General features: G+C 38.0%; 1 protein-coding gene across 1 annotated transcript; it reads right to left on the bottom strand.

Annotated features, from left to right (window-relative positions):
• Positions 1-4,817: 4,817 nt before the first annotated feature.
• On the bottom strand, positions 4,818-13,172 carry LOC113782392 (copper-transporting ATPase HMA4-like). Its single transcript, XM_027328287.1, has 9 exons — positions 12,991-13,172; positions 12,192-12,483; positions 10,928-11,673; positions 10,380-10,851; positions 10,124-10,291; positions 8,615-8,869; positions 7,148-7,270; positions 6,524-7,009; positions 4,818-5,523 (listed from the first exon to the last, which is right to left on the bottom strand). The coding sequence occupies exons 2-9, from the start codon at positions 12,462-12,464 to the stop codon at positions 5,131-5,133; spliced, it is 2,916 nt and encodes a 971-aa protein (XP_027184088.1). The 5' UTR covers positions 12,465-12,483; positions 12,991-13,172; the 3' UTR covers positions 4,818-5,130.
• Positions 13,173-13,954: the final 782 nt, after the last annotated feature.

Below are 13,954 nucleotides of genomic sequence, written 5' to 3'. Positions count from 1 at the left end.
TTTAAGGATCATGGTTAGTTTTGGCAATTTTGTAGTGGCTTAGAGGGAAAATTTCGGACCATTTGTAGGTCATTTAGAAGTTAGTATATGTGTGCTTAGTTGGTATGAATTTGGTTGGAAACCTTGCATAAGAACCATAGAAATGAACCATGCGGTTGCGACATTGGAAACCGGCAAAACGGGTAACCAGGGCAGTTCAACATCTGAACTTCGGTTCCATTTTTCTTGATGTTACGTATGGATTCAGGGTTTACTCATAACATAAAAGTTGTAACCCATTAAGTCCTTGTTGTGTCTGCAAAATTTCAGCCTAATCCGATCAGCAGATCCTGAGTTATGACTAAAACACTTATAGTCATGCAAAACTGTGATTTTGGTGACGTTTCTGGATTCAGCCTCTGACCGTGTTTTTTCCGTTTTGATAACGTACGAACTGGGTGTTGACCTCTTCATAAGAAATGTAGATCTTGGTCTTAGCTTCGAAACGGTATAAAGTACATCCAAATCCGAGTCCCGTAGCTTCAGTTATGACCAAAACAAGATCGATTGTCAGAACTGCCTGCGCATTGGACAGTTCTGACAAGAATGTTTGGACCCGTTTTCCTCCATACTCTGTATTGATTCAGCTTTTGGTCCAAACATAAAAGTTATAGCCTTATGTCTTAGCTTTCTAACGCTTCTGGAATTTCTTGATTCCGATTTCTGAGCCGTGAGTTATGGTCTTTCAAACAGGGCCTGTTTGGTAACCCGAAATGAAATAGCTGGAACTATTTTGTGCATTTTTTACCAATACCTATTGAGATCTGGGTTGAGATGTCTAAATAAAAGTTGTAGCCCTTCCTCATAGCTTCGAAACGGTGTCTCACCCACCTTGATCCGATATTCCTAGCCTAATTTTTGATCAAAACGGCTTGAGATGGCGGATTTGGCCGTTCCGTGTGCCGTTCCGCGCGCGCGTGTGTGTCCAACTTGCCGTTTCCGCACTTGCACGTGCCGATTTTGCCGTTTTGTTTGTTTTGGGCATGTTAGTAGCCGTTTGTGATATAACGTGATGCAATCTTCTATTTCAGACCGTGGTGAGTTAGGCGGAGCCGGTGGGGCCTATTCCTAGCTAACACGCACGACGTGATTTCTGCTCTTGTACTACTTTTGTGTTTTGGGTAAGTATTCAGGCCGTTTATGTGTCTAAACTGCTTATGTGTTTTGATGTGAATAAAAGGGGGACTTAGGCGAGGGTGTACTTTATCACACTCGACCTAAACCCTAGTTTGTACCTATGTTTCTTTATGAGATGTGTATACATGAATTGTTTTGGGTTTGAACCCCTTGAGCTTGTAGCTCGGGGTGACTTTTGGGTGATTTTGTGAAGTTCGTGAGTTTGGGGCCCGATCTCAAGACCTAGATGGACTATTCGAGCCGGTCAGGGCTTGGTCGAAGTCAGTCCAACCTAGTTTGAGGTCACCAAGTTTGTGAATCCGGTTCACCGAGTATGTGAACCAAGTTTGTGACCCGAACTTGTGAACCAAGCTCAATTTCGTTCGCTCGAGCAAGTTTGTGAGGTGACTGGCCAGTGAGGGTGATAAAGTGTTAGGTGGGAGTACAAGTGGAGTTCTACGGACCTTATTTATGGTCGACGGAGTGTCGACAGGAGGTCACGCATGGCAAACGATTTGGTTTTGGAGCCAACCCGTATCCTACCATTGTGATGTTACATTCCTGTATTGATGTGAAATATTTGTATTGTATATGTTTAGTTGAATATGAAATTTACCGTTTTACCCCTGTTTACTTACTAAGCATATAGCTTACCCCATTTCCTTTGTTTTCCTTAGCAGGGGACGACGCGGGGAACTCCTTGGCACATTCACTAGTATAGTTGGGTTTGTTTGTCTTAGTTAGACGTTTAAGATGTTTGTTTTTGTTTTGGTGGTTTGTATGAGGACCCTCCTTAGGGTTCACTTTCTTCTGGTGGTTATCATAATGTAATATAGTGGTTTGACTAGCTGCTTTTGGGGATGTAAATAGGACTCTTTTGGGATTGTATATATTGTGAATAGTGCTCTTTTGGGTTCACCTAGCTTTTATTGCTTTAAGTTTTGAGTCCTGGCGCGAGCCAGGCAGGCGGCCCGCCGATACCCTTGGGTTCGCCCTTGGGAGAAGTGGGGTCGTCACATGACGACACTCATTGCTCCACTCTCCTTGATCAGTTCAATCTCAAGTCTAATACTAGAATCTTTCACGCCTTGACGTTTACCATCCAAATTTATCTCAAATTCAATCGAGAGATAGACCCTTATTCTAGTGCTCTCCACTATTTGGTACTCAAGTACAAGAATCCATAATAAGATAATTCATATCTCGAGCCGGCCGGTTCCAAGAGTAAATCACCCCTACTAGAAATTCCTACCTGACGTACATATCTATCCATGATAAGGGATTTCTGCTTATAATAGGCATGATTCATAGCTTACGTCCAATAAGAGCACTTAGTCCTTTACACTTATTCACATAATCGGGACCATATCACCACTTGGCCCAAGCTCACTCCGCGCAGAGACCACGCGAAATAGCTCTGATACCACCTGTGACAGCCCCATCTGCCCCTAAGGCAAACCAAAGGGTTCAGCGGACCGCCTGCCCAACTCTCGCCAGGACTACTAAACCGAAACGCACGAAAACCCTACGAGACGTTCAAAAGAACTTTGAAAAATGACCTTTTGGAAACTAAAATAACTAAACTGAAAGATGCAATAGACCTTTGATATAACATTCCAACGAAAATTGAAAACGAAACGAAAGCACTGGGGCCACGTCACAATCTAGCCGAGATCTGGCCGGATTGTCTGCCGGATTCAAGGCAGTGAACCAAAACGAAACTTTCCATTTTTCCCTTGACAATCCGGCCAAGAACTGGCCGGATATACGGCCGGATTCTCTTCAAACCTTTCTCGCCAGAATTTTCCTTACTTTGTTCAAGCTCCATACTTGCCCGACCATCTAATGAGTCCAAGACAAGTTCACCCAAAGCCATAAAACGTACCATCTCAATCAAGAACAAATAGTATACAGGGTTAAACACTTATATACATACATTGAAAACTTTACAATTCAAAATGTGATACTTGATTAAAATCCAACTAAGGTTTTCGATTACAAAAGAGCTTAACAAAAGAACATTTACACTGCCAAAAGACGTAAAAACCCTAGTTTACCTTAACGATGAAAGTAAAAAGAAAACCCTTGGTTATATGATTAATTGTAACTATTGAGGAAGTGAATGAGTAGTAAAGCTATTGTAAAATAATGGATTCCAAATAAAAGGGAATTTTTAAGAAAATGTGAGGGATTTTACAAGTCCTCACAATCACATTACCAAAATGCACACAAAAACACACACCAAAACCCTAGTATGCACAAAACCCCTATCATATGCCCTTCCTTTAGAAAAATCATAACTTGAGTTATAAATATCAAAAATTTATACAACTTGACTTGTTAAAAACTAGACTTCAAATACTAATAATCTTTAAAAGACACCTCAAAGAGATTTAGTTCATAAGTTGGTCCAAATTGAGCCATAAGCTACTACAACATTCCTATGTTTACTTGTGCAGGGCAGAATTTTCAGTCAACTGTGCCAATTTCCTAGTTTTTTTAAACATTGAATCAAACTCTAAATTTTACATCATAGGAAGTCCTCTGAGTCTAGTTTCAAACGCAATAAACGGAACTCAATTCCGACTTTCCTATACGAAGTTATAGCTAATTTTCCAAAATTGCGCAGAGCCTCCTGCGAAAATTTCTAGATTTTCTAATAACTTGAGATTATGAAACTTTATTAACAAAATTCACTCCCTTGGCTCAAATTCAACCATTAAAACAATCAAAAATCTAAGGTAAGTGAGTTCACATAAGGATTATAAAGACAAGTAAAATTTCGAAATCTCACACAGCTGCCATAATTTCTTGAAAAGTGGATGTTTTTAGTGTGGTTATCTAAATTCAAACTATATGATATTCTTGCCATATTTCTTCAAATAGTCAATCTAAATCCAACTTGTCGTTTCTGGTTCGTATTGGAAAAGGATCAAGCAATACCCGACTGAATTCAACGGAAAAGTTTGACCCTAGCCATGTTCCGTAGATTTGTCATGGTCATATGCGGTATGAAAATAGACAATTTAATATGGCAGCAATACTAAAAGTCTGACCAAATGCAGGTTTTGGTGGGGTCAATCACGTGAGTTGGTGACAAGGGACTTCCTTATCAAGGGTTTGAGTTTTACATCAACACTAAAGGGGTAGCAAGTGTATATTTGGCTTTGCAACAAGATAGAACCAGTGCCTCTTATTGGCCGGTCACTGGGAAAGGACAACCACCGTTCAGCAACCTTCTATGGTTGAAGATAGCAATTTGGCTGAGATTTAAAAAAAAAAAAAAAACGAATCAGATAGAAGAAAAAGCAATCTCAAAGGCGGGAAAAAAATAAAAATGTTTGGAAATGCAAGTGTGCACGTCCATCCAAATCTCATGACCTGAATATTTTACCCAATTAAATCACACATTACATCATTTCCAATTCCCCCTTCACCTAAAACACAAAATAAATAAATAAATAAAGAGATCCTTTTTTTTTTGGAAGCAAAGCTTAAATAAATCCAATACACGACCAAAATGAAATATGAGAGCGCACTATACTTCACCCAATCTTTAGCTCATATATCCTTAATCACAAACTACTACGAAAGTGTCTTCCAAAAGTACATTTGACAATTCACTCAATACCTTGACACACCATTCACCCATCCCATCATAGTAAGAAAAGAGTACTAACATTTAATCAAAATGCTAAACAATCTCTGAGAGTCCTTTTCTTCCCCAGCTTCAGGGAAATCAGAACCTTCATTAATTATACGAGATCAGATGTTTTGTCACAAAATTCTGTAACACGAGTACAGACAAATTTTAGAAACAAGCATTCATTCATATCACGTGTAGCGGACGAAGAATCGTAATATTATGTATTACTACTAGTCAACAGACGTACTATGGATTAGATAACTTTCTTTATTCTTATATTACCAATTTCTACCACCAGTGAAAAGTGAGGCCAAACGAATCTAGCGCACTCACACAGCTTGAACCTTCAGAGGTTTTTCGTAAGATTGCAGTAGCAGTGACGAACAAACTACACTAACAGATGAAGCAGCCATGCAAGCACCAGCGAGCCAAGGTGGTAACCGAATTCCGGTGAATGGGAACAAAATTCCAGCAGCAATAGGCATGGCAAGCACATTGTACCCAAGAGCCCATACATAATTGAGTCGAATACGCAACATTGTCTTTCTAGAGAGATCTATTGCAGTGACAACATCTTCCAGGTTACTCTTAATAAGAACTACATCAGCTGCTTCTATGGCTACATCAGTGCCCGCACCAATTGCCATGCCAACATCAGCTGCAACTAGTGCTGGTGAATCATTAATCCCATCTCCAACCATTGCCACAGTCAAACCTTTCAACTGTATCAATGTTCAATTATCCATATGTTAATAAAATATTGGAAGTCAAATGTCTTTCAAGTAAGATAGAAACTTCCCACTTGTTTGTGTGAATCCCGGTATCAATGATGGCTAAGTATTTTTCAGGGGTGCCAAGTCAAATGTCTTCTTTTAAGATAGAAACTTCCTACTTTTTGTTTGCATCCAGGTATCAATGATGGCTAAGTATTTTTCAAGGGTGTTTTGATCCGGTAGTGAAAAGTTAGACAATGTTCAAATAAATTCTTTTTTTTTTTTTTTTGGTGAGAGGGAGGTCTTGAACCCAAGACCTGCTATTTACAATCCCTCCCACCTTACCACCCAACCCAACCCAACCCTCCCCCCAAGAATAAATTCTTGAAAGTCATTCTTTTCTTGCTATCAAAGTTCCAACTTGTTTTCTCAGAGAGTGAGGATTCCAATTAGCTAGCTAAGAACTAGACTCCTATAAACCTAGCCTTTACAGTTTTGTAACAATTACTTTGATTACTGACATTCAACGAAATCACCTCTTCTGAGCGTATCTCAACCTTTTAGCCTCCTAATCAAGGTTTTCTCTTAGTTTTTCACAGAAATCTTGACCTGAATCAACAATCAAAGTACTTGTCTCCATTGCACAACCACTGGCCTCACTAGACTACGCGCAATTTGCAACTAAACTAAAAGTTCTGGTGGAAATTTTCTTCTTAAAGATATCTGTGAAATTTCATCAACTTGCCTACTGCAAGATTTTAATAATAGTATAAAAAATTCAATATATAAAGGAGAAAAATATGAGATCTATCATCAGCCAAGCCAGCCATCATTCCGGATTTAGTAACTTAAATTTCTAGTACAACTGCTTTCCTTGTTTAGGCTAATAGAACTCTCTTCAAGTTGTCACAGGAAAATGTTATCAACTTACTTTTTACTATTTATAACTCATTTATAACCAACATCAGTTATTCCACCCAATTCACTACTCATGGAAAGGAGAACCTACCTGCAATTCTTTAATCTTATCCGCTTTTCCTATGGGATCTGTCTCAGCAAACACCTTTTGAATTCCAACCTCCTCCCCTATTGCGGTTGCTGTCGCCCAATTATCACCAGTGACCATAACACTTACAATGTTCATTGAGTGGAGGAAAGATACAACACGTGCAGCCTCTGGTTTCACTGGATCAGTAACAGCAAAAGCTCCTGCAACTGTACCATCAATGGCCACTATCACGCAACTACGAGCAAGCTTCTCATTTTCTGAAATATAAGCTTCAACCTCGCCACCAAGAGCAACATTAAAAAGCCTCATGAGCCTCTTATTCCCAACGAAAATAGTTTTTTCTCGAACTTTCCCACTCACACCAGCTCCAGTGTGAACCTCAAAGTCCTTTACCTCTGTGAGACACTCCTTTTGGGTCCCAAAGTTCAGGCAGAACTTCTTAGCATGCTCCACCACTGCTTTTCCAATAGGGTGCTCACTATTGGACTGCAGATAATTTTGAACCAATTATGTGACTAAATTATACAAGTTTCTAAGATAAGAAAATTCTTCTATGTCATATCAACTCAAACTTCTTCTCTCAGCATTATTCTGAATTTCATGGTGACAAAAATATAATCTCACCTCCGCAGCAATTGCCATATCACAGAACTCTTCCATAGAAATGTTGGAAAAGAGTACAGCACTCACTACAGCAGGCTTTCCAACAGTTAATGTCCCAGTTTTATCAAAAACAACTATCTTGACCTGCAGAATAAAATACGGCTCTATTACAACTAAAACCAAAAAAACCTTACTCATAAATTCACCAAAAAGAAGGAAAAAAAATGAAAACATTGGCATTCATAATGGTACAAGAAAAATTATATAGTTCGGTAAGGCAGAAATAAACCCATATAATTGCAGATATACATATAAACCCAGAGTGAAGCTTAAAAATATCATACAGAAATAGATACATGACCAGATTTACAGACCTTGTGAGAGGCATATGAACTGGCCGAAAAAGCAAGTCACTTATTAATGGTGTCCAGAACTTTTAGGGCAACAATTCCCAAGCATGTGAAGCATCCAAAATATTTCTATATAGAATGAAGCCATCCTAATAAAATTAATTTGTAAGGTGACATGAAAGAAATAGTCAAGATTTTAAAACCCTTCTTTGACTTAACAAATAAGCAAAACTTATGATATAATTCACCTACTAGAAGATAGACAATGACCATCAAAGAACTTCAGGAAATGAACAGATGTTCCAAAAAGTAAAAAGGAAAAAAGCAACTTCCTTGCAACTAGTAATGGCAAAGGCATGATAGAATTCAGAGACATTCTGCTACTAAAACAATGGATGTATAAATCTCATGGTAATGAAATAAATGACCTCCAAAAAAATGAAAAAATAGTAAAGTTGAGTTCTGAAAACAAATATGGTATAATTGTGAGAGAGAGGATTCTGCGTCATTCTAGTACTATCTTGCCCTTTGTGGTATATTTCATGCAAAGAGTAACTTAGTATTCTGTCCATAGGCTTCACTTAAGGTGTCCATAGGCTTCACTTAAGGGGTCCTGCACTAGTAATGCCTGTCTAAGCTTATTACAGAAAAGGCTAGTTGTAAACAATATTTATGAGCATCTGTGTGTAGTCATTTTGCCAAAACTTGGCACTTAAGTTTACTTGAACATTGAGTATTCTGAGTCCAATAAAAGCTTGAATGTATCAGCTTATATGGGTAACTCAAGAAACAAAGAACAACTGAACAATTTCAAGGATGAAATGTTTGTCTCTTAGATACAGTGCCTCAGATCTCACAACTCTTCTCATTTTCCCGGCCCTTTTTTTAGTTCTCTACATCATGTGCACTGCTTAAATTTCATATCTATTGTCTGCACTGTTCATACTTCTGAAAGCTACCTTCTACACAGAGATCACCAACAGAAAAGCATCTAAACTCTTTCCATTATGCTATTCCATATCACTACTTGCCGCCAGCCCCTCTTGTGGATGCTTGGCTTAATTCAGTAAATAAGCAAAGCAGGTCACGCAAATGAGGCCATTAGACATATTAATGGAACACTTTAGCTGGACCATACCTTGTGTGCCTTTTCAAGAGCATCCCCTCCCTTAATGAGCACACCTTGCGAAGCTCCTTTCCCCGTGGCCACCATCACTGCAGTAGGAGTTGCTAATCCCAAAGCACAAGGACATGCAACTACTAAAACTGAAATACCAAACTGCAATGCAAGCTCAAATGCATCCATAGCTTTAGGTATCCACCACTTCGGATAAATACCAGCTTCTCCAGATATAAACCATCCAAGCCATGTAGTAAATGCAGCCACAACAACCTGTCATTCAAAAACACGAGCAACTTGTCACGAGACAAAACTCGAATATACCAAAACAAGGAAGATACATCCAACTATGATGACTATGGTCATAGTAACTAGATTCTTTCCCACTGAACCTTTTGTGCAGCTAATAAATGAAGATAGCTTCTCTAACACTTAAATCTCATAATAAGTTGCCACGTTCAGAAAAACTAGGTATTTGCTATTGACTTTCAAGTAAATAGATGAGTGACACAGACAACAAATGGCTGAGGGAAATTTCAGGTTAAGGAAAAATCAAGTAGAAAGAGAGCAGGAGAGAGATGATTATAGGTTAAGGAAGAATCAAGTAGAAAGAGAGCAGGAGAGAGATGATTATTTCAATAGATTAATTTTGCTGATTAAATTCCACAGAAATTGCTTCTTTACTTCTTATGTTGCAGAAAAAATAAAACTACACCAAGTGGATTGCTGCTACTCAATATGCTGTTTTCTTTGATGCCAAAACCATCATGGTCAACTATCTTCTTTTTCTTTGTAACGTTGTAACATTGCAACGGGTGATTCATGAAGTGCCTATTTTGACAACTAAAACCATATTCCTCTAAAGATGCATAAATAGTCATTAAACAGAAATAGTAGAAAAAAGCAGGAAGATCATTTTTAGAAACAATAAACCTTCAGAGGAACCAAAACTTAATCTGAAAATTCCAGCTGTCCAACATTTAAGACAAATGGAAAAAGGAAGCGAAGAGGAGGGATAAGAGAATCAAATATATGTTTTAACTTGACAGCAAATACAAGTTAAGGAAGACTCGAAAATATATCCTTTTAAAGAGAAAGTAATAAACATGCGGAACCCCAAATTAATTGATGTTAGATGAAAGTAGAAGAATGTTGTTAATGTTTGATTAATTTATCTTAGATAAGTAGGAAAACATTGGTTCACTATATTTGAGTGCATCAAGTACTGAATACAAAACAATACGTATTGTTAAAACTATCATTCCAGGGAAAGTGGGCATACTTTTAGTATTAAGCCAAAAACAAAACTAAGAATTTATTTTGCACCAGAAGAAATAAAAATTTTGCAACATCCATAACTGCAGCTCCCCACAACTGGTAACAGCATGTTCACTTCTCCACAATAAATGCAAAATAAGTTGTCCAACACCAGGAGTGCCTTTTTGAAGTGTCGCCGAGAGTCTACATACATAACAAGAATGGCTGACAGAATCAAGCTGCTTCACATTAGTGGTAAAAGTAACTCACCGTGGGAACAAAAAACCTTGATATCTGGTCAGCCAGCTTCTGAACAGGAGCTCTGGCAAGCTGAGCAGCTTCAACCAATTGAACTATCTGTGAAAGTGCCGACTCTGAACCAACATGTGTAGCTCTAATGACAAGACAGCCATTCTCGTTTACAGTCCCACCAATTACCTGCAAAAATAGAAAACTAACCTGGTTTCAATGATGTACTTAAATGAAAGGAAAAAATTAAAATCTACAATGGACTAGTAGTCTATACCTTATCACCAGGTCCTTTAGCAACTGGCCTTGCTTCTCCGGTGATCATACTCTCATTCACAAAACTCTGACCATCAACAACAACACCATCAACAGGAACTTTTGCTCCAGGAACAATCTTAAGTATGTCATTTTTCTGTATCAGCTGAGTGTTAATTTCCACATCTGAAAGAACATTCCCATCACCGTCCATTGTCAGAAGGTAAGCCGTATCAGGTGCAAGGTCTGCCAACTTTGCCAAAGCATCTGATGTCTTTCCTTTAGCAAGGACTTCCAAGTACTTTCCCAAGAGGATAAAAGATATCAACATGGCACTGGTCTCAAAAAAATCTTGACCCTCAAATGATTCTGATGTCAATGCTTTTATAATTATGTATATTGAATAGAAGTAAGCAGCATTTGTGCCCAATGCAACCAGAACATCCATATTTGCAGATTTTCGACGGAGTGCATGATAGGATCCAGCATAGAACCTGAGAAGAACATTAAAAATTAGTATGATTTCAATGAATTTTCTACAATTTGAGAGAAAACTACAAAATCTAGTACCTTTGCCCTATAATAAATTGCAAAGGTGTGCAAAGAATCCACCTTAGAAGTAATCCGATTGAGAGCATATTCAAGACCTTATATTCTAGCCAATTCCCATAAGGGGGAAGCATTGGGAGTACCATGGATGAAATGAAAATTGGAACAGAAAACAAACAGCTCCATAGAAACTGATTCCTATACATTTGGACTTCATGCCTTCTTTCCATATCTTGTGGGCTTGGTGGAGTAAACAAACTTGCCTGATAAGAGCTTAATCCTTTGCCAGCTTCTTGGATGCACTGTATAAGATATCTTGGCCCAATGATATCTGGTTCATAGCTGACACTGACCACATGTTCTTTGATGTCAAATTCAACATGATTCACACCTTCCAAGTACTCCAATGAGCACCGAATTACATTAAGATCATCCTGTGAACTGATTCCTTCTAGTTTCAGATGCACTTTATTCAAATCACTGCCTGAGCTTATTAGATTGGCTCCAAACCCAGAATCTTCTATTGCTTCAGTTATATGGTCAGTATTGGTAATACTTGGATCATAGTGAATCTTTGCTTCTTCAAGAGCCAAACCAACCACCGCTTTCTTCACTCCATCAACCATTAAAAGGGCACGTTCAACAGACTCAGAACAACTTGTGCATGCCATTCCCTTGATTCTGAGTCTGCATACTGCAATATCTTGCTCCGGAAACTCATCAACTTGAAAACCTGTTTCTTCTGCGGCTTCTTTTATTAATTTAGCCTAAATGTTGAAGTAAAAGGGAAAAAAAACATATTCAGGAAAATCAAATGACTGCACTATATTCTTTTCCCAATTCAACAATGTGTTTGAAAAGGGTAGGCATTCTACTGAACTTCTTCAGATCTGGTGGTAGTGCATGCCTAACCTCCTTAGATGAGTAAGTTAAGACATTAAAAACTAAAGGCTTATTTAACTAATTATTAATATATATTTTGATAACATCCACAATACTGTAAACTCTATACACACTATAAGTGCAATAAAGCACAAAAAAAAAAGGCAAATGATGGAATGTGTGTATTCCAACTCCACTAATATTCAAGGAGTAGTTTAGTAGAATTTTTTATAAAAATATGCACCAGTCAAAGAAACTGATGGTTAAATTACATAAGACTTTGAAAACACCATAGCCCAAAATTCTGATGGTTATAATACTGACAAGCAGTTTATTAATTCTCAAATAAATATCGTAACCTTGGCAGCACAAATTTGAGCTAAACTGTTTTCATTTGACTCACACTGATACTTTCAGGGTTGTACTTGACTACAGCCTGGCCTTGAAGTGGGGAAACCATAACACTCTTGATACCATTCAACTTCATAAGTGCAGATTCCATAGATGTCGCACAAGAGGAACATGTCATGCCAATTACTTTGAAAACAATTGTTCGGATTTTCACCTCATCTCCACAACGGTTTGTATGAGAAACAGGGACTCCAACACCCTTAGGATGCTGCAAAAGTGCAGCTTTCAGATCTTCCTCCCCAATTAATTCCATATCCTCGTCCATAATATCACAATCAGCAAATCTGACCATCACATGAAATTCATTGAATCTATCAATCAAATTGTCCGAGGCAAAATAAAAGAATATAACAAAAAAAAAATGGCATTATAACCATTTTATTCGGAGATCCAATATCAATTAAATCTAAATCAGAAGAAAAAAGCCCAAAATCATAAGTTCTTCTTTAATTAATCGATAAAAACCAGTAGACTACGCAAACTTAGCAGTTTAACATATCCAATATCAATCCAAACAGGTTGATACTAGCAGAATATATTCTAAAATGTATAATTCTTCCCATTCACGCTCAATATACAATAATAAATTAAAATTCAACGCTCCCATGAACTACTTCACAAGAAATTACACCCAAAAAAAAGAAGAAAAACTGAGTTATCCCCAGTCGTCTTAGAGAACAGGGATAGGACTGGACTTCGTAAATTCTATATATATAAGAAAAGCATCTAAGTGAGAAATAACAACAAAAAATACATAAAAAATTCTAACAAGTCGATTATCGAAAACTAACCAATTAAAAGATTTACAACTTTCTTTTTCCTGTTTCGGTTGGTGACCCTTTTTGGCAGAAAAAGTTGGGGATACCAAGGGCTTATTTGGATAAGAGTAGAAAGATCGTGGCGGATTTTATTAGGGTTTTTGGGTGGAACGACAGAAAGAGAAGAGACAATCTCTTCGTCGTATTGCCGAAAGCAAGACGCTGAAAATAGGAAAGTCGAATTTGAATGTGTTGTCCTTATATATATATAGTACGCGTTTTCTTTTTTTTTTTTTATTTTCATTTTTGGTGAAAGAAGACGAGTCTAGCGGGTTCTTTTTTTATTTTGATTTTTTAAAATTTCGAATAGAGCGACCGTCTCAGTGTCTTTCCCACCAGGATACGGGGCAGGAGCGGTCCTCACAATAAAAAACGTGAGGAGACAAATGAGCCAAGTCAGCAAGGCTGAAGCAGGGCAGAAAAACGGCACCGTTCCAAATAAAAAAATGTTGACTTCCAAACGTGAGCAGACGGAGCAAACGGAAGAGAAGTAGATTTTGAAATTCAAGTTGAAATTTTGAATTAGCCGCAGAAAACAAAACTGAGGGAAGAGTCTTGGCGTGCTTCTGAAGGAGCTCTACTCTGACAGTCTGACCGACCGCTCACTGAAGGTAGAAAGCTGAAGTTCGAGGGGAATTCGACCTACTAGCTCTTTCTAGGTGAAGTGGGTGTAGTCTACTCTGATGAAAATAGCAATTGACAGAAAAGTGGGTGGAGAGGCAGGCGGCAAGGTGGAAGCAAACAGAGATGAAGCCAAGTTTGGACGGAAAATTGAATAGCAGAAGCAGCTATGGTCTTCAACTGGGTATAAGAGTATTGTATCTATTTTGAATGCAAACAGAGGAAGGACAAAATCTGGCTTCGTATTGTATATATTTTGAATGCAAACAGAGGAAGGACAAAATCTCACGAAGCCAGATTTTGTCCTTCAACTTAA

Source organism: Coffea eugenioides, chromosome 1, assembly GCF_003713205.1.
Source record: "Coffea eugenioides isolate CCC68of chromosome 1, Ceug_1.0, whole genome shotgun sequence".
NCBI classification, from domain to species: Eukaryota; Viridiplantae; Streptophyta; class Magnoliopsida; order Gentianales; family Rubiaceae; genus Coffea; species Coffea eugenioides.
This window is presented reverse-complemented; position numbering and strand designations above follow the sequence as displayed.

Coding starts and splice junctions, on each gene's coding strand:
- LOC113782392 (XM_027328287.1), bottom strand. CDS start 12,464: ATGGACGAGGATATGGAATTAATTGGGGAGGAAGATCTGAAAGCTGCA. Junction 8,870..10,123: donor CAAGGTTTTTTGTTCCCACG/GTGAGTTACTTT, acceptor TTTGAATGACAG/GTTGTTGTGGCTGCATTTAC. Junction 7,010..7,147: donor ATATGGCAATTGCTGCGGAG/GTGAGATTATAT, acceptor AATTATCTGCAG/TCCAATAGTGAGCACCCTAT.